The sequence below is a fragment of the Rhinolophus sinicus genome, linkage group LG04, assembly GCF_036562045.2.
Source record: "Rhinolophus sinicus isolate RSC01 linkage group LG04, ASM3656204v1, whole genome shotgun sequence".
NCBI lineage: Eukaryota > Metazoa > Chordata > Mammalia > Chiroptera > Rhinolophidae > Rhinolophus > Rhinolophus sinicus.
In genome coordinates, this window is record NC_133754.1 from 114,517,296 (window position 1) to 114,541,187 (window position 23,892).

Below are 23,892 nucleotides of genomic sequence, written 5' to 3' on the forward strand. Positions count from 1 at the left end.
ATAGAATTTCTGGAGATTAAGAACTCAATAGAAGAAATTAAGAATGAAATAACCAGCTTAGGTAGTAGAGTTGACCAGATGGAGGAAAGAATCAGTGACATCAAAGATAGAAACCTGGAAATGACATGGATGGAAGAAGAAAGAGACTTGAGACTTAAAAGAAATGAAAGAACTCTACAAGAACTTTCTGACTCCATCAGAAAGAGCAATATAAGAATAATGGGCATACCAGAAGGAGAAGAAAGAGAGAAGGAACAGAGAATATATTCAAACAAATTGTCGATGAGAACTTCCCAAACTTGTGGACAGAACTGGATCCTCGAATCCAAGAAGCAAATAGAACACCTAATTACCTCAATCCCAACAGGCCTTCTCCAAGGCACATTGTATTGAAGCTGTCTAAAATCAACGACAAAGAAAGAATCCTCAAGGCAGCCAGGGAAAAGAAGACGGTAACCTACAAAGGAAAGCCCATTAGATTATCATCAGATTTTTCAGCAGAAACTCTACAAGCCAGGAGGGAGTGGAACCAAATATTCAAACTATTGAAAGAGAGAAATTATGAGCCAAGAGTAATATACCCAGCAAAGATATCCTTTAGATATGAAGGAGGAATAAAGACCTTTCCAGACATACAGAAGCTGAGGGAATTTTCTAATACATGACCTGCACTACAAGATATACTAAAGGAGGCTATTCGACCACCATCAACAGGGACAATTTGTGGCAACCAAAACATAAAAAGGGAGAGAGTAAAGGCCTGAACCGAAATATGGGAATGGAGAAAGTAAGTGTGCTGAAGAAAATGGAATACTCTAAATATCAAACTTTCTTTTACATAAACTTAAGGGTAACCACTCAAAAAACATCCAGAACTGAAATATATACTGTAATAAAAGAAGAAACAGAGGGAAACATCATAGAATACCACCACACAGAAATAATAGACAACAACAAAAAGGCAAAGAAACAATGGAGACACAGCCTTACCAGAAAACTAAAGATAGAATGACAGGAAATCCTCACATATCAATAATCACCCTAAATGTAAATGGACTGAACTCACCAATAAAAAGGCACAGAGTAGCAGATTGGATCAAAAAACTAAAACCAACCATATGCTGTCTCCAAGAGACACATCTCAGTTATAAGGACAAGCATAGACTCAAAGTGAAAGGGTGGAAATTGACACTCCAAGCAAATGGTACCCAGAGAAAATCAGGTGTAGCCATAATGATATCAGATGAAACAGACTTCAGGGTGAAAAAGATAACAAGAGACAAAGATGGACATTTCATAATGGTAAAGGGGACTATACAACAAGAAGACATAACAGTCATCAATATTTATGCCCCCAATCAGGGAGCATTGAAATATACCAAGGAACTACTAACAGAACTAAAGGGAGAAATTGACCAAAACACAATTATACTAGGGGACTTAAATACACCATTGACAGCTATGGATAGATCATCCAAACAGAAAATAAATAACGAAATAGCAGCCCTAAATGACACATTAGATGAAATGGGCATAATTGACATATATAGAGCATTTCCTCCTAAAACATCAGACTATACATTCTTTTCTAGTGTACATGGAACATTCTCAAGGATAGACCATATATTGGGACATAAAATCAGCCTCAACAAATTTAAGAAGATTGAAATCATACCAAGCATATTCTCTGATCACAAGGCTTTGAAACTGGATATCAACTGCAAAAAGAAAGCAGGAAAAACACAAATACATGGAGATTAAACAACATACTTTTAAAGAACGACCGGGTCAAAGAAGAAATTAGAGGAGAGATCAAAGATACATAGAAACAAATGACAATGAAAATACATCCTACCAAAATTTTTGAGATCCAGCAAAAGCAGTTTTAAGAGGAAATTTATATCATTACAGGCCTATCTCAAGAAACAAGAAAAATCCCAAATAAATAACCTCATGTTACACCTTAAAGAACTAGAAAAAGAAGAACAAGTGAAACCCAAGGTCAGCAGAAGAAAGGAAATAACAAAAATCAGAGCAGAACTAAATGAAATAGAGAACAAAAAGACAATAGAAAAAATTAATGTGACAAAGAGCTGGTTCTTTGAAAAGATTAACAAAATTGACAAACCCTTGGCTAGACTCACTAAGATAAAAAGAGAGAAGACACTAATTAACAAAATCAGAAATGAAAAAGGGGAAGTTATCACGGACACCACAGAAATACAAAGGATCATCCAAGAATACTATGAAGGACTATATGCCACCAAATTCAATAACCTAGAAGAAATGGACAAGTTCTTAGAAACATATAGCCTTCCAAGGCTGAACCATGAAGAACTGGAAAATCTAAACAGACCGATCACCAGTAACGAAATTGAATCAGTCATCCAAAACCTTCCCAAAAGCAAAAGTCCGGGACCAGATGGCTTCACTAGTGAATTCTACCAAACCTTCAAAGAGGATCTAATACCAATCCTGCTCAAACTCTTCCAAAAATTGAAGAAGAGACAGTACTCCCTAACTCATTTTATGAGGCCAACATTACCCTGATACCAAAACCTGGTAAGGACAACACAAAAAAGAAAACTACAGACCAATATCTCTGATGAATACAGATGCAAAAATCCTAAACAAAATTCTAGCAAATCGAATACAACAATGCATTAAAAGATTATTCATCACGACCAAGTGGGGTTCATCCCGGGGCACAAGGATGGTTCAACATCCAAATCCATCAATGTGATACATCACATAAACAAAATAAAGGACAAAAATCATATGATTATATCAATTGATGCAGAAAAAGCATTTGACAAGATACAACATCCATTTATGATTAAAACACTTAATAAAATAGGTATAGAAGGAAAATACCTTAACATAATAAAGGCCATATATGACAAGCCCTCAGCTAATCTCATAATTAATGGTGAAAAACTGAAGCCCTTTGCTCTACGTTCAGGAACACGACAGGGCTGTCCCCTATCACCTCTGCTTTTCAACATAGTGTTGGAAGTCCTTGCCAGAGCAATCAGGCAAGAGAAAGAAATAAAAGGCATCCAAATTGGGAATGAAGAAGTTAAATTATCACTCTTTGCAGATGACATGATGCTATATATAGAAAACCCTAAAGACTCCACCAAAAAGCTATTAGAAACAATCAACGAATACAGTAAAGTTGCCGACTACAAAATCAACATACAAAAGTCCATTGCATTCCTATATACTAACAATGAAATCTCAGAAAAAGAAATTTAAAAAACAATTCCTTTTGCAATTGCAGCAAAAAGAATAAAATACCTAGGAATAAACTTAACCAAGAATGTGAAAGACCTATATGCTGAAAACTATAAGACTTTTTTGAAAGAAATTGAAGAAGACACAAAGAAATGGAAAGACATTCTGTGCTCATGGATTGGAAGAATCAACATAGTTAAAATGGCCATATTACCCAAAGCAATATACAGATTCAATGCAATCCCCATCAAAATCCCAATGGCATTTTTTTTTTAAACAAATAGAACAAAAAATCATCAGATTTGTTTGGAACCAAAAAAGACCCTGAATAGCCAAAGCAATCTTAAGAAAAAAGAACAATACTGGAGGTATCACACTCCCTGACTTTAGCTTGTACTACAGGGCAACAATAATCTAAACAGCATGGTACTGGCAGAAAAATAGACACGTAGACCAATGGAATAGAATTGAGAACCCAGAAATAAACCCACATAAATATGGACAGATAATTTTTGACAAAGAAGCCAAAAACATACAATAGAGAAAAGAGCCTCTTCAATAAATGGTGCTGGAACAATTGGAAAGCCACGTGCAAAAGAATGAAACTGAACTGCTTTCTGTCACCATGTACCAAAATTAATTCAAAATGGATCAGACTTAAGCATAAGACCTGAAACAATAAACTGCATGGAAGAAAACATAGGACCTAAACTTATGGACCTTGGGTTCAAAGAGCATTTCATGAATTTGATCCAAAGGCAAGGGAAGTAAAAGCTAAAATAAATGAATGGGACTATATGAAACTTAAAAGCTTCTGTATAGCAAAAGAAACCATCGACAATATTAAGAGGCAACCAACTGAATGGGAGAAAATTTTTGCAAACAGTGCCTCCAATAAGGGGCTAATATCCAAAATATACAAGGAACTCATGAAACTCAACAACAACAACAAAAAAACAACCCAATTGAAAAATGGGCAGAGAACCTGAAGAGACTTTTCTCCAAAGAGGACATACAAATGGCAAATAGACATATGAAAAAATGCTCAACATCACTAATTATCAGAGAAATCCAAATAAAAACCACAATGAGATTATCACCTCACCCCAGTTAGACTGGCTATCATCAACAAGACAAATAGTGACAATGTTGGAGAGGCCGTGGAGAAAAAGGAACCCTCATACACTGTTGGTGGGAATGCAGATTGGTGTAGCTGCTATGGAAGGCAGTGTGGAGGTCCCTCAAAAATTTACAAATAGAATTACCGTATGACCCAGCAGTCCCTCTCCTGGGTATCTACCCAAAAAATCTGAAAACATTTAGAGATAAAGACACGTGTGCTCCAATGTTCATTGCAGCTTTGTTTACGGTGGCCAAGACATGGAAACAACCAAAATGTCCTTCGATAGATGAATGGATAAAGAAGTTGTGGTATATATACACAATGGGATACTATTCGGCGGTAAGAAAAGATGAAATAGGACCATTTGTGACAACATGGATAGATCTTGAGATTATAATGCTAAGCGAAATAAGTCAGACAGAAAAAGCAGAGAACCATGTAATTTCACTGATATGTGGTATATGAACCAAAAACAACAAAAGAACAATACAAACAAATGAGAAACAAAAACTCAGACACAGAGAATAGTTTAGTGGTTACCAGACAATAAGGGAGGAGAGGGGTGGTAGATGAGGGTAAAAGGGATCAAATATATGGTGATGGAAGGAGAACTGACTCTGGGTGGTGAACACACAATGGGACTTATAGATGATGTAATACAGAATTGTACACCTGAAATCTATGTAATTTTACTAACAATTGTCACTCCAATAAACTTTAATTAAAAATAAATAAATAGGGCTGGCCCGGTGGCTCAGGCAGTTAGAGCTCTGTCCTCCTAACTCTGAAGGCTGCTGGTTCGATTCCCACATGGGCCTGTGGGCTCTCAACCACAAGTTTGCCAGTTCAATTCCTCGAGTCCTGCAAGGGACGGGGGCCGCGCCCCCTGCAACTAAGATTGAACACGGCACCTTGAGCTGAACTGCTGCGGAGCTCCCGGATGGCTCAGCTGGTTGGAGCACGGGCTCTCAACCACAAGGTTGCCAGGTCAATTCCTCGACTCCCACAAGGGATGGTGGGCTGTGCCCCCTGCAACTAGCAATGGCAACTAGAGCTGAGCTGCACCCTCCACAACTAAGACTGAAAAGACAACAACTTGAAGATGAATGGCACCCTCCACAACTAAGATTGAAAGGACAACAACTTGAGTTGGAAAAAAGTCCTGCAAGTATTCACTGTTCCCCAATAAAGAACTGTTCCCCTTCCCCAATAAAATCTTAAAAAATAGAATAAAATAAAGAATAAATAAATAAATAAATAAATAAATAAATAAAAAATAATTGTTAATGGATATGTAGCTATTGTTATTTTATCATTCATAATTTTGATTTAATTTTTCCATCTTAAAGAAGTCCCTCTAACATTCTTTGTAACACTGGTTTGGTGATGATGAACTCCTTTAGCTTTTTCTTGTTTGGGAAGCTCTTTATCTGTATTTTGATTTTAAATGATAGCCTTGCTGGGTAGAATACCCTTGGTTGTACGTCCTTGCTTTATATCACATTGAATATTTCATGCCAGTACTTTCGGGCCTGCAAAGTTTTTGTTGAGAAATCAGCTGACAATCTTATGGGAGCTCCCTTATAAATTACTAGCTGCCTTTCTCTTGCTGCTTTTAGGAGTCAATCTTTTGTCTTTAACCTTTGCTGTTTTAATTATAATGTGTCTTGGTGCCTGCCTGTTTAAGTTCATTTTGTTCAAGACTCTGCATTTCTTGGACTTGGATGTCTATTTCCTTCACCAGGTTACAAAAGTTTTCAGTCATTATTTCTTCAAACAGATTTTCATTCCCTTGCTTTCTCTCTTCTCCATGTCGTACTCCAAAGATGTGAATGTTGTTACGCTTTATGTTGTCCCAAAGGACTCTTAAACTGTCCTCGTTTTTTTGGATTCTTGTTTCTTTTTGCTGTTCCAATTTGGTGTTTCTGCTACCTTGTCTTCCAAATTACTGATTAGATCCTCTGTTTCATCTAGTCTGCTGCTGATTCTTTCTAGTGCATTCTTCAGTTCTGGTGTTGTATTCTCCACTTCTGACTGGTTCTTCTTTATGGTTTCTATGTCCTTTTTTATGCTTCCTGTCTCTTTGTTGAAGTTCTCATTAAGTTCCTTGAACATCTTTATAACCAGTGTTTTAAACTCTCTCTCTCTCTCTGGTAGGTTGCTTGCCTCCATTTTGTTTATTTCTTTTGCTGGATTTTTCTCCTGTTCTTTCATTCTGGATGCATTTCTTTGTTTTCTCATTTTGGCTACCTCTCTGCGTTTGCTTCTATGTATTAGGTAGATATGTTGTGTCTCCCAGTCTTTTCCAGGTGACCTTATATAGTACATTCAGTGTGGGGCCCTGGCACAGTCTCGCTGGTCACCTGCTCTGAGTGGTCCAGGACTCTCCCTTGGGTGGGTTGTGTGTGCCCTCCTTTTATAATTGAGCCTTAATTCGTATTGGTATGCCAATTGCTGGGACTGACCCTCAGGCTAATTGGCTGTGGGGGTTGGCCACATCCATAGCTCACAGGATTCTGTGTGGGGGTTTACCCCTCAGCGTGGAATTCACTCCAGAGGGCTCTTGTGCCTGTTGAGACAACCTTTGGGGTGTGCTGCTTGTGGGGGTAATTAGGTAGTGCTCTGTTGTGGTCTGAATCCAACCTCCAAGTATGTTGGTTCTGGGACCTGTTGGAATGGGCTCCAGTGCTGGCCCAGGCCACCCACTGCCTATGATTACCCAGGGACTACCTGGTAGGATCTACAAAGTGATCCATGGTTGTTCACTGCCTATGATAAACCTAGGCACATGGAAGAGGCCACACTGCAAACCAAGGATATTTGCCACCAGTACCGAGCGTAGGGTACCTCCACAAAAAGCCAGGACACCACGAGACCTGCTGCCACCTGCCAGATCCCTTAAGGTTCAGCCACTGATAAAGACTTGTGCAGTATACAAGTTGGGTGAGGCAGGGTCTCAGGGAATCACTAGAGTGGGAAGAGATGTGGACACCAGGTTAATGTAAATTCTCTTTTGATGCCAGTATTGAGTCTACAGCTACTCAGCAAAAGACTCAGAGCACACTGAGGCCTGTCACTGCCCACTTGGGGCCCATGGACTCCAATAGTTTTCTAAGAACGAGTGCAATGCAGTTGGCGATGGCTGCTCAAAAGAAAGTGCCTCCAACGTTGGCGGAGTTGGGTTGGATGGAGTCCCAGCAGAGCTCACAGGCCAATCAGATTCAGATTTGACTTGTGGGGAGGGCTCAACACAGGAAAGATGGCACCCACCTGCTGGCTGCTTGGGAGAAGGACCCCAAACAGTGAAAATGGCAACTGTCCTCCAGCCCTTGTTCTAAAGCCATACAAATTGATCTGCCTTCCCCCACCCTATATGCCTCCAACGCCCCCCACCCCCAGTAACCATCCCTCCAACAGAGCCCAGGGTGAGTGCCTGCCAGTGAGTCTGTGCATGGGGCCTTTAATAGGGCATCTGGGTTTCCCACAGCCCTCTGTCTGACCATCCAGGTCAGAATCCCCACTGTCTTTCACAGCCAAGTATTGTGGGAGCACCAGTACTCTGGGCTGGGGAGCCTTGCTATTCCAGGGTGAACCTCCACAGCTGAGATATCCCTCCTGATTCTTAACCACCACATGGAGGCTTGGGGTCAGCCCATTTCGCATCTCCACCCGTCCTACAAGTCTTGACGTGGCTTCTTCTTTATCTCCTTAGTTATAAAACTTCTGTTTCAGCCAGCTTTCAGATGGTTCTCCAGGTTGATTGTTCTATAACTTAGTTGTAATTTTAATGTGTTCACGAAAGAAAGCAGTCACAGTGTTTATCTACTCCACCATCTTGGATCTCTCCTAGTCATTAGATCTTCACAATAACCCAGAATTGTGAGAAAGTATTGTAAACCCTTTTTACAGATGGGGAAACTGAGGCTCACAGAGTTTAACAGGCTTTCCAGGATCACTCAGATTTTAAATGGCAGAACTGGAATTTGAAAATTAAACCCAAGTGTATAATACATACTTTCTCGTTCATTTAACAAATGTTTATTGAGCACCAAGTACATGTGTGTTTGGAGAGGCTACTTGGTTTTTGAAAGGTCACAGTCTTTTCACCTCATATTTGCTAGGAGAGTAGTTCCAAGCCTTCTGCATTAGAGAAGGGGCTCCTGTTCCTACCCCAACTCCTCCTACCCCTGCTGCCCAACAGAACCCACTAATTTGGCAGCTACAGCATCTGTGGTTCACAATTATCAAGATCAAGTTGCTGCTAAGACCATCACATGGCTAGGAAGAAAATTGTTGTGGTAATTATTACTGTTATTCACCAAATATTTATAGTTCTTTCTTCTTCCAGACACATGATTGAATTGCACTTCCTGGACCCCGCTATGGTTGGGTAAGGCCAAGTGATCAGATATGACCAATTGGTATGAGCAAACATGGCATGTGCCTTTTCTGAGCTAGAGCCCTGAATCATCAAAGTCAGATCCTCTAGAACTGCTACCACTTTTTTTCTGGCACGTCAAATATCCGAGATGGCAGCTGCTCCATCAGGCTAGGTCCCTATGTCACTACAATGAGCTAATCCCCTATGCCAGATCACAGTGAATGTGTAGCATGAATGATAAATGAATCTTTGTGGTTTTAAGTCAGTGAGATTTCAAGGCTTGTTTTTAAACTGCAGGAAACTTAGCCTACATGGGATAGCACTGTTGCAAAAGGAACTGATCTTCAGCTGGGAGCTGGAAAATGGATAGGAGGGGGGAAATCTCTGATAGGTGAGACTTTATAGTTCAACAGGGCAGAGAACAGGGCTGTGGTCTAGTGACACGGCTGTCACAGTCATTCACTGTGGCTGAGAAGATGACATTATTTTCAAAGTTCTCACCATTAAATAGACATATCTGTCTATTAAATAAGTTTTATGCTATAGATGGTTAATTTATAAGAACAGCCACCTGAGATATTCTCACCTGGGTATTTTAATTGAAAATTAGTATGCATAGCAATAATTTCAAAGATATCACCATGAGTGTGCCTTTTTCATTTGTAAAAGTATGCCATGCAACCTCTTCCCAAAGAATAACAAAAACCTTCTGTCAACTTTTTATTCCAACTTCCAGAAACCACTTAACTCTGTGTTGCTGAACCAAGTACATGCATGTCACTGAAACCTCAAGACATCACATTGCTCAGCCTACAGATGGCAGTGACAACCCAGCTCTGTTTACAATTAATAGGACAAGGTCTTTTCCATGGTGGGTCTGCCATTGTAAGTGAAAGGGGCAGCAGAGCACCTCTTCCTGACTGCTCAAGAACCAAAGTTTGAGGATTTCTGTGGCTCATCACAGATGAAACAGCTCACAAGAGAAGCACTGCCACTTTTTCCAACATGGACTGAGTGTCCTGTTTTCTTTTGTTGCCTCTCCTCAATTTCTCCCACATAAACCTGTCTCCTGTACTTATATCAGAGAGTAAAGGAAGGTCAACAAGCCCCATTTCTGTCCTGATACAGCATCAGGCAGCAAGAGAGTCGACAGAGTTTCTGAGTACTCGCTCACCCTGCCCCATTTCCTGCTCCAGCAACCAGGGCATGGGTGACAGTGGCAGCAGGTGGAACAGAGGTGGCACAGCTGTTACCACAGTGGTCCCAATAACTCCCATGGTGTCATCCAGACCACCTTCCTCCTGGCTGCACGTGCACTGCCAGTCCTGCAGGAGATAGTGGCCCCAGCTCCATGTAAATCCAGAGTTCCTGTTCCCATGGACTCAGAACTGTTAATCTCACCTGGATAGTGATTCCTTTTTCTTTATATTCCGCTTGCAGTGCCTTGGAAAATGTGCATACAAAAGCCTGGAGCAAGAAGTAGAAACACCTCAGGACACAGAGCTTGCTTTCTCCATCAGAACCAAATTATTCAGATTTCAAAATGCACCACAAGTAGCGAACAGCTTTATCTTTAAATGCAGAGGCTTGTCTTGATAGGAATTAGAACTTCATTTCTTGGTTTAGGAAAAGCTACCTCAATTGGTAGGAACATACCTTTTGGGATAAATACATACCTCGGGCCACCGCATATAGATGACCCAACCCAGAGACACTGTCCTTTGTCTAAAGCACCCCTTCCTCCAAGGGTTTGTTTTAAAGACTAGGGCATGGGGACACCTGACTAGGCCTCCAGGGCAGGAAGGAAGCTACAATGTTACTTGTTGGCAGGAAGACAGCAGGCCAAGAAGTGAGTGACGGTTGGAGGCCCATCATGGAAGTTGCACCTGCCGAGGTGTGCTGCTGCAGACCTTCTCAGCCCACGGGCTGCACCTTTATCTGATGTGCACCCATACACTGCTGACTAGCTCCACCCTGTACATAGAAGAGTGCCTCCTGGGAAACCTATCCCTCAACTTGCCAGATGATCGAAAAGAAAATACCAACTGGGAAAGGCAAGAGGAAGAAGACTTGAATGCTATCACTCACCTTGGACGCCGAATAGGTGGAGTATAGGGGCCAGGGAAAGAGGGCCACCCCAGAAGAAATGTTCAAGATGAGCCCTTTCTGCCTAAAAGGCAAAGAAGAAAAGTTTCAGTTGGTTTTGCTGCCTGATCACATTATTCAAGAAGAAGAGAACAAGGAGCTCATATCGATGCTGGGAAAACCCCATCCTCTCTAGGCTTCCACGTGCACTAGTGCTCTGCTTCCAAGACCCGTGAGTGGAACTTCCCCTACATCATAGACTACAGTGCCACACAATGATGTCACTTGGCAGTCAGTTGACATCAAGGATTTGTGAATGGAAATGGACTCTGCTGCAACAAACATCCCCAACCAAAGTGCAGAAAACCAACTTGGCTCATACAAGACTCAGGTGAAGAGATCTTGCTCTTTCAAAAGTGACCGCATGAGCTCACGGTCCCTTCTGACTCATAAAGATGACCCACAACAGGACAGATGCCACATGTAGAATCCTGTCTTGGGTGGAATTTGACAGTCCATCATCTGCTCACACAGGCACCCACACAAGTCTCTGGAGTCCTTAATTATCCTTTTGAAATTCAATATCTTTAATTCATCCCAAGTAGGTGGAGTCAATTCAGAAAAAACAAGAAACTGTGCATTAGAATACAAGGCCAAGCCCCTTCTTCCTCTAGGAAAGATAAACTATCAACCATTTGCTTTTAATGAATACCACCTAGAAAAAACCCAGCTCCCAAATGGGTTTTGTAATAGGGTGACAGAAATATGGAATAAGTGGAGGCACTGATGGGGTGGTGATTTTTACCACTAAAATGAGTATTCATTCTGACAAGAGCTGAAATTCATAATAACAAAGAGATGGTCTTGGTCTCAGGCCAACTTCTGAAGTTTCTTTTATGCTCAACATAAGTTAATTTTTTTTAAATACAATGTGTGCTGAAACTACTGCTGTTTTCCTCCTTAAACAAAAGTTTATGTTACATTTGACCTTCAAGTATGCTTATCTGTTTGCAAATTTGGCCTGGCCCAGAATGTTATTTTTTTCTCCTATAATCTCCATGCCCTTTCATCATATCATTTGTTAAAGTAGCAGCTGACTGCACCCTATCCCCCAGCCTCCAAGTCAGCTGACTGCGAGGCCAGGGAGACCATGCTGTCCCACACTTTTTAAAAGAAAAGCCTTACCTTGATTCCATGTGTTTCAGAATCATCTGTGTCATCTATAAGAGAAGAAGAAAGTTAAGCCTTGACAAAGGAACTGAGTCGCAATGGACAGGGGTACTTGGGGAAGTGGGTGCGGGAGGAACTCTAGCACCTGCTTCATCCTCTCAGATGGCCTTGAAAATCTGCTGACACTTATTAGACATGTTTCTGATGACACTAGAGTCTGGCTGGAACGCACAGGAGGCAACCTAGACAAATGGCAAACTGCTCAGAGGCCTCTGATTTCTTCCCCATAAAGCTAAAGTCTTCCTGCAAAATGAAGGCCATTAAAAATTATGGAGAATGGCTTCTTGCTATGGTATCAACACTGAGGTTCCCCAGATACTCTTTACTCTGGGAGACAGGCAAAAGTGGGCTGGCCATCAGAAATCACAGCCATGAGTTAGGATTGGGGGACATTCGGGAAATCACACAAGTGGCCATGAACATCTCACAATACAAAGGATGAGAATCTGTCAATTCAACAGCAGCCCCATAAGCAGCCTGCAGGTGGTCTGTGAAATAGCTCCCTGGACAGAGCGTGTCTGTCTGTTCATCTGTTAGAATTACAACAGCGGTGAGAAGTCTCTTCCCTCTCCCAACCTACTGCTCCCTGAAGATGGCTTCCCTACCACTTCTGGAGTTTAAATATCCAGTTAAAATGGCTTTTCACATCATAATTACAGGGCATACTTTATAAGAATTAAGGAAGATGCAAACCCATGGACAAAAATATTCTTGAAAGTACAATTGAGTGGACTCAGGCTCATCTTGGGTGCAGGTTTAAGCAACAGAGCCACCAAATGGATGGAAAGAGGCAGAAAAATAAAGACTGGAGACAAGAAGACAAGTTTTGCCTGTTTCTCCATATTGTCTGGGACGCCTGCAGGAGCTTCTTAGTAAGCTATGTCCCTGCCACTCCCATCCCCCCCACATCCCACCCAACCCCCATTTCATAGGCCAGGCGCTTAAGCCCATCTGCAGGAGCCTCCAGACCAATGTTTTCACTGCTCTGGGTTAGTGGTGGGGGTGGGAATGGTGTGTGGGGTGCTCCCTACCACCCATGGGACTACCTCCTGAACCCTGGATTTTAAGGGAAATGAGAGAAGGAAAAGGATGGTGTCATCACTCTTTCCTTGGCTTTCCCAGTTTCATGGAGGGCATGACTGGATCACTGGTGGACAGGGCCAGCATGTCCTTGAAATCTCCCAAATGAATTCACTAGCTTAATTGGGCGGATAATCCCAATTAGAACAATAACTTCAGACTTTATGGGTCTGAAGGGTTATAAAGCTCCCATTATTCACTCTGTTATCTCACCTTCCCTTTGACCTCATACTCATCTCCTATCTCTGCCCTTGATAGGGATCGTTACTATTTCTAGATGGCTTCCTCGGAATAATTAAGTGATACTCGTTACGGCTCCAACCAGCGTGGCCAACTGGGGCATGGCATACTCAGAAGCTACCTTCAGTGTGTTTTCTCCATTACTTAGGGAAGTTAGTAACAGAAGTCTGGCAATATCTAAAATGATTTTTTAGCAAATCAAAGCATTTCTCTGCTAAAGGAGCCAGAGAGTTGTCAAATACATTTAAGAAGCCCTGTGATCAAATGGACCAAGAATGAAAGATCAATGTGTAAAATGATGTGAAAGATTTTAGCAGTAAGGCTGCCAACAACAGTTGGACAAATAAAACCTACCGTTTCATCAGCTGGAAGGGACGGGGAGGCCGGTGGTTAAAAGCCATTGATTGCTCAGCATATAAAGAATACGTGTATCAATAAAAACTGAGCATTAAACCATGAAAAAAAAAGGATGATTACAGAAAAACAATAAATGGTGAAAATAATTTTTGTCAGTCCAACTTATCCACCTGAAAAATGTTTGTTTGGTCTGCTCAGCATCCATCCCCCTCCTTAGTTTGACACCAACTGCCTTTCCTTTGGGAAAGCTGTCCTCCGCTGCCAGTTCATGTTTTCAGGATGAGACAGACTCCTGCTGCTTCTCAAGCAGGGTTCCAGCTCCATGAAATCAGGGGCCATACCTGATTCACTGCTGCAGTTCCACAGGTCTTCCAGAGTGGTCACTAGGGCGGCCATGCACCCTTGTGAATTTTGTGTACTGAGCAAGGGCGTGAGCGAGGACTGGAAGCTGAGCGTTCACTCGCAAGCCATTGAGGGGGCTCTCACCATTCAGGGAAAGGAAAACACTCTGTTCACACAAAAGCGCCATCTACTGACCAAGCATCCAGCTGCGCCCACCCTTAGGCAGCACCTTTTTCCAAATTGTCTGCCCACAGGGGTCCCCTTTTTCTTATTCATGCAACGGCACGGTGTAGGACAGTTTTGTGGTAGTCAAGTCTACAAATGTTTATGTAGTTGACTCTAATCAAAGGACCTGCGTGCTGAATGGCTCCTGATACGTCACTTAGTCCAACACTCTTTTAATAGCAGATGAGGAATCTGAAGTTCAAGGAAATTAAGTAGCATACCCAATGCTGTCCGACTGACTAGTAGCTGGGCTGGGATCAGAAATACAACTGAACATGAACTTCAATTCTACAAATATTTATTAAACAAGAGTCCATAAAATCCAAGCTGTGCCCTCTGTCATTTTTCCAAACAAAGCGAGTTTCCCTCTATTTACAAGAGTAAAATCAGAGGAAAGTATTGAATTAAAAAAAAAAAAAAAAAAAAAGCGTCTTGGAATCCTGAATCAGTTTCAGCATCATCAGGTCAAATGTGTTCTGACATGTGACCACACTGAACGCATAAACACTAGGGAGAATGAATCACTGTACTTGATGAAAATAGAGTAAGACAATTAAAAGGCTGCTACATGTCCTCTCAATCAAGTGTGGTTCAATATCAAAGAATTCTGCTTCTACAGAGAAGGAGCCAATTCTCCAGTGTTGCCAAATTCCAACAGCTACTACATTTTTAAGGCATTTAGCACATACGTTGATCACATACCTTCACTACCGAGGTGACGTTACAATGGATGAGGCTCTGTAACAAATAATCACAACCATGGATCAGAAGGATCATCTGAGAAATTCTCCTGAGAAGCAATCAGTGCTAAAGAACCATAAAGTGGGCAAAAGTACATGTCTGAGCAGTTCCCTCACTCGCTCAGCCTGCAAATTAGGCTTCTCGTTGATGTTCAGCAAGTAAGCACTAGAACTGGAAAACATCTGACGTCCACACTATGATTTTATTAAAGTGTGATCTTGATGAGAAGTCAATTAAGAGTTTCCTCAAAAATTTAAGGAATGATACAGACACAGTTTTTCAAAGGGAGATGGTTAATTTCCAGCTGGAGGAAGAAAAGTGAGCATATGTGGGTCTAGAAGACAACAGTGTAGAGGATAGAAAGGTGAATGATTGTATGACACAGGGTAGAAGTTCTAGGCTACAGAGGTCGGATAGAGAAACTGCTAGGATTACCCAAGACAAACAGAGTGAAAGAGAGACAGACACAGAAACAAGCACAAATACAGACATAAATAGAGAGAGAGAAACAAGAATGGAACAGACACACATGAAGCCAGAAGCAAGGACCACAGGGTAGATGTGTGGCCAGGAGGAGGGTTGGCAAGGACACGCACCAATAGCATTATATTCCCATGCAGTAGACTCGGGGCTTAAATAGGACCACAGGAATACTTGTGGAATCAGGTAATGGAAACATGACAGCCTGTTCAGAATTGGTATAACTCCATGACTTCAAAGGTCCAGGCCTGGGGAAGACAACAAATAGTGCCTTCGGGGACTGTTAAATACATAACAAATTTACTCATGACCAACAATGGCAGCCATCGGTCTGAGCCAATCTTGCTGAACTTATAGTACCCCCAACCACAGAGTTTGTATTGTGGACTTCCCTTACACTGAAAGTTGAACAAATCTTATGACCTGGGAAGACAAAGAAAACCAAAGAGCCAGCCTTCTACCACTTACATCCACAAGCTGTTAATTTCTCAGGCAGAGAAATTATAAAGCAGAGCACAGAGCCCCCAAAAGACTGAGACCACAGGCAGGTACATTTTGATGTGCAAAGAAGGAAAATGACCTTATCACAGAGATGGTCATGAGCAGTGGTACCCTTGATTGTGTGTCAAGCACTAAGATGAAAAGAAACGGAGATCTCCAGATATCCACCTGGAATACAGTATTTTGTCTAGACACCCTTCCCAGGCCTGGTGATAATCCAGCAAGGGGGCCCAGTACCTGGTGAGAGGACACCACCCACAAAAACACAAGCCTACCTGGATGTCATCCGGTGTATTAAGGAATTGGCTCGGCAGAAAGCTTGGAAGCATTCCAACATTGTTGACTGACAGAGAGAAGCAAAACAAAAAGATGTCAGAAGAGCCAATGGCAAGTATTTATCGAAAGCCTTAAAAATGGTTATATTCAACCCAGGAATTCTTCTCTTGGGAAGTTTTTTCAGGAAACACATACAAAAAGATTTATATACAAGGTTGTTCAATGCAACATGATTTGATAACAGTGAGGAAATCTGAGGGGAAAACATTGTGCTCCCATAATAGGAAGCACACTAAATGAATCATGGTGCAGCCATGTGGTACAATGCAAGGCAGGCATTCAAACCTACGGGGGTTTAAAGTTTTATCGACATAGGAAAACATTTGTGAGGTATGGTTTTGAAAAATGTTACAGAACAGTATGTAAATTTAATCCCAGTTTCGAAAACAGGTGTAGGTATGTGAAGTATGTGTAAATATATGAAAATGTATATCTGGAAGGATATGCACCAAAATGCTATCCCAGGCTGTCGGGATTTTAAGAAATTTATGATCCTTTTATGTGCTCCTCTACTCTTTCTGGTTTTTCTGCAATGACATATTTTACATTTTTATTAGTAAAAATAATTAGTAGTTATTTTTAAAATTCAGCAGGTAGTTTAGAAATCAAACCTTACTTCCTTCTGTGTACAATCAAACACTGTGCCATGTATGTAGTTATAAAATAGCTTGTTTATAAATCATCACAGAAAAAGCATGATCTTGTTTCCTGAATAAGAGAGTCAATTCTCAAATAACCACAATGACTTGCCATTTCATGGATCAATCACAGCAATGTTTGTTTGCTAAATGAATTCCTTTAGGTCAGTATTTCTGAGATTCCCTCTTCCTGCCAAATGTAAATAGCAGCTCGGTGAAAGAAAATTTATTTTAATATTAAGAAATATGGTTAGGAAGGTTGGAATATGTAAGTTTGATACATTCCAAAGCCACATATAAATTTGTTAATCCAGTAACACCTCTTGAAGAATTAAGCTTTAATATTCAGCTTAATATTACAACTTAAGATAGAGTCGTGGGTTAAGTTTAAGCCACCATGGAATAATCAAGTGTCACTAAGATTATTATTCCACTGATATATTATAATAAGCCTTGCATTTCGCAATTTACTTACCTAAAATTCCAATTTCTAAGCCTTTAAGTTTTTCTTCAATATACTCATAGATATCATCCTTGGTAAAATCTGCTTGTATAATCTTCACACTACTCCCTGTAGTCCGCTCTGCATTAGAAACAATAGCTATACTTTAATGAACAGAAACCCCAATCTTCCTCTTGCCCAGGGAGTTCCCCCAGAGCTCTTGAGACCAAAGAACACAAGCCCGCTACCCCAATTAGAAATAAGAAATAGCTTCAGATAAATGCTCCAGATAAAGATTTGTGAATGATGGTTTCTGTGTGATTCTAAGAGTTAGTACGGTGACAAGTGTACGAGGTCTGACAATTAAGTTCATGAGCTTATTGCAAAAATGTTGCTAACCTTTTTTGATATCAGAGGGATTATTCATTATGGATTTGTACCGACTGGACAAACAGTTAACCAAGTTTACTATTTGGAAGTGCTGAAAAGGCTGCATGAAAAAGTTAGACGATCGGAACTTTTTGCCAATAACTCATGGCTCTTGCATCACGACAATGCACCAGCTCACACGGCACTATCTGCAAGGGAGTTTTTAGCCAGTAAACAAATAATTGTATTGGAACACGCTCCCTACTCACCTGATCTGGCCCCCAATGACTTCTTTATTTACCTGAAGATAAACGAAATATTTTTTAAAAGGCATTTTTATGACATTCAGAACATCAAGTGTAGTACAACGACAGCTCTGATGGCCATTCCAGGGAGTTCCAAAATTGCTTTGAAGGGTGGACTAGGCGCTGGCATCAGTGCATAGCTTCCCAGGGGAGTACTTTGAAGGTGACCGTAGTGATATTCATCAATGAGGTATGTAGCACTTTTTCTAGGATGAGTTGGCAAAATTAATTGTGAGACCTCGTATGCATCAAAACATATTAAATGTAGTGGTTCTCAAAGTGGAGTCCACAGACCACAGCATCAATATCCCTGGGGATCTTGTTAGAAACACAAAATCTCAGGCTCCACCCCAGACTTGCTGAACCAGGACACCCTGGAAGTGGACCCAGAGATCTCTCTGCACAGGAGCTCCAGACTCTGCAACAGCGATCTGTCTGTTGCACACCCAAGTGTCAGACTAAGGACTAAGGGCTGTAAGAGCAAAGTGTGATGTTTCCTGTGCTGTATCAGGTCCCCTCCACATAGACACAGCAACCTTCTGTATTTGCTCAAGACTTTAGCATTCATAAAGCATTTACCTACACAATAATTTATTTTAATCCTCTCTACAACCCTGTAAAGTAGGTATTATCCCCATTTTCTATTTATTTATTTATTTGTTTGTTTGTTTATTTATTTATTTTAAGGAGGGTGCAGCTCGCAGTGGTAGAACCAGCAACCTTGGTGTTAGCACCACGCTCTAACCAACTGAGCTAACCAGCCACCCTTATCCCCATTTTCCAGAGGAGAAGACTAGGCTCAGAGATGCTAAGTACCTTGCCCAAGGGCACCCACATTTTGTTCCTCCCTGCTCTTTCCACTCTTCCATGTGCACTTCCTTTGTGCAGGAGCATTCAGGCAGACACAAAAGCACCAGGCAGATTTTACCAGCTGCTGCCTGCTCAGCGTTGGAGTCAGACCCGATGTTTACAGGGCAAGTGACCTTGAGGTATAGTTTAAGGGTGGGGAATGCTGTCAGACTAAAGACACTACTTGCTTTTCAAGAGGGCAATGCAAAGCACATTTTAGCATTGTGAGAGAAACACTGAAGAATGTCCTAACTCTGGTCAAAGTTACTTCTGATATCCAGAAGCAAAACAAAAGCAGAATTCATTGGTTCAAGGGCACTGAGCCTTCAAGGTGTGATGGCCTCTTGCGTTTGTCTCCCATCCTTAATCTCCCCCGGAGACACAGGTCCTTCCCCTAGACAGCCTGCCATAGTCTTCATGAGTCTTCATAATTAAAGACTCATTCCTTTGAGTTAAGGAGTGTATTAATTACTAAATTAATTATTAAAATGCAAATACCTAGAAGGGGCTCCTATAATCATTATTAACTAAGAACACTTCAGAGTGGATCATAATAATAAATTCTGTATCCTAGGGTTGTACAGTGTACAACCTTCACAACCATACACAGCAGCCCTTGATCAAATTTTTTTTAAAACTCTGACAACCACCAGTAAGCATCGTCCCTCACCCTCCTACCGCAGAGCATAGACATAAGGAAGTGAAGTCGCAAACATAGATCCTGCTTTCGACTGGTGTGACAGAAGCATCCAGGAAGCTGGAAACTCTGGATGAGAAAGTCTGATTCTAGAGATAAAGACACCAAATCAAAAAAGAGAGTGGCCGTACTTTGCATGAGCCTCTTTCTGCTTCACCTGGCCCAAAGAATAACTGGTGAACGAAAGCCCCTGCTTTACAGCTTGCACTTAACTTTGTAAACGGAGCTCCCACAGGAGGACCAGCTCCCCGTGCTCCAAAGAACAGATGTAGGGATGCTGATGGTACATCCACAGGCAGGACAAGAGCAGACCTGGCTAATGGACTCCACAGACATCTCCCTTATGCTTCAGGGTTACTCACCAATCTCCGCGGCAACAGCTTGTAGTTTTTCCAGTGTCCGGCTGATCAGTACAACATTGAGTCCTCGTCTTGCCAGCTGGGGGGTGGTGGTGGGAAAACCAAAACAGACAAAGATGATCAGCAGACAGGGAGGCTTGATTTAAAGGTGAATTGGGGCATCACCCACTTGGTGAAGTGCTTGCTTCTCCTGGGTTTAAATGTGCAGAATGTAACAAAGCTTTCTGGCTTCTGAGAAAAGCATCACTCTGGGCCAGGCTACCCATGACATAATCATAGTAGTTCATTGGTGTGTGTTTATGAGGTGCCAGGAACTAATTCTAAGTTTCCTTTTGTACAGACCGACAATCTGAATGCTCTCTCATCTGAAACGCCAGGGGTCGGATATGTGTTAGAAACAAGAATTTGGATGTTATGCTATCATTCATGTAACATGGTCTAGGGCAGCGCCCCCTAATAAAAAACAGTATTTCTGCAGCAACTTTTGAGCTGCTTTGCTTTTATAAGGTCATTCTTCTTGTGGTTCATTTCACATGGACCCTTTCTTCCTGTTCTCTGGCTCCCAACAGAAGAGAAAATAGAATAGGGAACCAGAAGGTAAACAGGTATTTCCCCAAGATCAGCAAGGAATTCTCTTCAGAATGGATACTGCTTAGACTCGGGTTGGGGGGCCGAGTGATAGTGTGCAGAAGTGGTATGCATCAACAGGGCACAGGGCAACACGTAAATTCTGTGTGCTGGGTGTCACACCTTAAAATGCTACAGGTGAGAGAACTTAAAGCTTTTCCTCAAGATGAAAGGAAAAACCAACATTCAGGTGAACAGAGACTGATGACATTTGAGTTAATGACAAAGGATCCAGTTAATTAAAATTCTCTGTGGTTTTAGTTAAATGATTTATACTGTTTTTTAAATTGTGGTAAAATACACATAACATAAAAGTTGCCAATATATGGAATGTTTCATGAATTTGCATGGGCCCCCCATGGTGCCCACGCTCATCCTCTCTGTTATTATTCCAGTTTTAGTATGTGAGCTGCCGAAGTGAGGACTGTGCCAGCATTTTAATAAGGAATTACATATTATGAAAAACACATAACAAGCTGAATTAAAAACTAGAATACAGGATATCCAATAACCAATACTGTATTTTGCTGTGTATAATGTGCTCCTGTGTATAGTGTGCACCCACGTTTTTAGCCCAAACTTTCAGGGGAAAAAATCTTTAATTTTAATTTTTTAATTCAAATTTTTATTTGTTTTCATTTTGGTACTTGTTTTTTGTATTATAAAGGAATTTTAGCATTTAGTTTTTAATATATTATGGTACAAGAAATTTTATGTACCAGTAACAAATTTACGATATTTACGCATCATAGAAGGCCAAGAACTCTTCATCGTTGCAAGTTCCTCATAAGTTCAACAAAACTGATGATCATATTCCAGGGTATTATGTTGCCTATGGATATCACTATTGATTTCTAGAGTTACACTTACACCTCATAAGCATAAATAAAATCATTAAAATATTTATATACATATGGAATTAGTACTACCTATGTATAATGTGCATCCTTATTTTTCCCTCACAGATTTGGGCAAAAATGTGCGCTTTATACATGGCAAAATATGGTAATTCAACCTTCAAGCCATGGTCTCAGAATCACCCAGGAAGGTGTCAAAAAAACACCAATTCCTACTACAACCATCTAAATACAAATATCTGGGATTGAAGCCTCAGCATTTACATCTTTTTCTATTTAAATTTATTAAAGTATATCTTTAAATACACAAGTACATGCTCATTATAAACTATGTCCCTGATGCTCCACAGTCCCATTTCCCCACCCACCCTCGGCTCTCATTGCCTTTAGTTTGGTGTTGATCCTTCCTAACTTTATCTCTGCATCTACATACATACATACATACATACATACATACATACATACATACAGAAATAAATGTTTTGTGGGGTTTCTTTCTTTTCACACTTTATTAATGGCATTATACAAGTAAGTATTGTCTTTTTGACTTAATAATGTATCTTACCTCGACGTATGGTACCTGTTTCCACATCAGTCCATGTTGAGCCACTCGATTCTTTTTTATTGCTTCATAGTGTTTATAATTCACTTTTGGATGAGCATTTCAGCTGTTTTCAAGTTTTATTATTACCAATATTGATACAATGAAGACCTTGTATATAGCTCTTTAAATATACCTAGAGTGAACTAATTCCTAGAGTATATAGACAAGAAGTGGAATCAAAGGGTACATGCTTTTAAATTTTTAACAGTATTGTCAAAATGTGCTCCCTTAAAACTGTATCATCAAAAACAATTATAGCTATTTCTCCACTCTCTGGCCAGTATTTTATGTTAACAAACTTTTTTACTTTTTCCAACCTAATGATAAAGAAATTATATACCTTTATTGTTTTAATTTGCATTTTTCCAATTAATAGTGGAGCTGAGTATCTTTTTGTATGTCTATGTGTGAAATACCAGTATTTACCTCTTGCCCATTCTTCTACTGGGTTGTCATTTTCTTATAAATTTGTAACAGTTTTTTTTGTTTTTTAATGTGTCCTGTGTTTTAATTATTGGCCACTATAAATATAACAAGTATTTTCTCCTTTGTTTAATGTTATCAAGTTTGTGAATATTTTTCTTAGGGTTTTAATTTTTTTTTCCTTTATAATTTTCTCTAACTTCAGGGATATACATAGATTTTCCTATAACTCTTTGTAGCTTTGTTGTTGTTTATTTTTGAAAATAGTGTGAGGTTAAAATCATCTAGCATTATTTTTTTCAAAATAGGTATGTAGTTGTCTCAACATTTTTTATTTGTCCATTCTTTCCTGATTTGAAAAGCTAACTTAGTCATGCAAAATTTTCATAGATACATGGGTCTATTTCTGATCTATCTGTTCCATTTCACTGATCTATTTGTTAATTTCAATGCTATTGCCACTTCTGATTTAATCACAAATCTTATAATAGGCTTTGGTATCTGATGTCTGATAGAGGAAGTCCCTACCACTTATTATTTTCTTTCAAAATGTTTTTATCTTCTTAGTTTAATTTTCCAGATAAAATTGTGTTTTTTAAAAAACACAACTTATATTGTATTTAATATATATTGTATTTAATACATTGTATTTTATATAATGTATTACAATATTATATTGAAATTAGAGGTATTTAAGGGGAAAGTTACATCTTTGCAGTAATCAGTTTTCTCATCCATAAATATGGTATCCATTTATTCAGATTGCATACATTCTTCTAAAAACTTTTAGAAGCTTTTTTGTATAAATTTTGGACATTTCTCATTAATTTGCATTAGTTAAGATAATGTTACCTGCTGTAACAAAAAAAAATTCCAAATTTTCAGTGACTTGACACAATGAAGTTTGTTTTTTGTCTTATATAACAAACTCTATTCCACATAGTCATTCAGGGCCCACAGCTGAAAAAGGCTTTACCACCTGCAACACTAGGTTTCTAAGATTGTCCTGGGCGTTGACATCCAGCCAATGCAAGGATTAAAAAGAGGGTGGAGCAGATACATCCCCTGCCTTAACCACCTTGACCAAGAAGTGACACACATCATTTCTGCTTGATTTCATTGGAAAAATTAGTCACATGCGCCTACCTAGATGTAAAGGAGTCTGGGAAATTCCCTGGCTGGGCAACCACTTATCAGCTACAACTCTATACCAATGGAAGAAAGAGTAGGGATCTGGGGGGACATGTAGCTGTTCTTGTCACCAATATCTTAAGTTCATTTGTTGCCATTGTGAATTAAATTATTATGGAAAGAAGAAGAAACTCTAGAATTAAATACCTAGGTTCAATTCCTGTTTCCACTAC

The 23,892-nt window shown here is 40.2% G+C and overlaps 1 protein-coding gene across 1 annotated transcript in view; it reads right to left on the reverse strand.

Annotated features, from left to right (window-relative positions):
• The window catches only part of HSD17B3 (hydroxysteroid 17-beta dehydrogenase 3), a 61,466-nt gene that overhangs the window by 7,574 nt on the left and 30,000 nt on the right, over positions 1-23,892 (reverse strand). The window contains exons 3-9 of the mRNA XM_074331481.1: positions 20,021-20,153; positions 17,472-17,579; positions 16,298-16,365; positions 15,003-15,038; positions 12,012-12,046; positions 10,830-10,911; positions 10,143-10,208 (exon numbers count right to left, since the gene is read on the reverse strand). Coding sequence (XP_074187582.1) covers positions 10,143-10,208; positions 10,830-10,911; positions 12,012-12,046; positions 15,003-15,038; positions 16,298-16,365; positions 17,472-17,579; positions 20,021-20,153 — 528 coding nt within the window. The remainder of the gene's footprint in view (positions 1-10,142; positions 10,209-10,829; positions 10,912-12,011; positions 12,047-15,002; positions 15,039-16,297; positions 16,366-17,471; positions 17,580-20,020; positions 20,154-23,892) is intronic.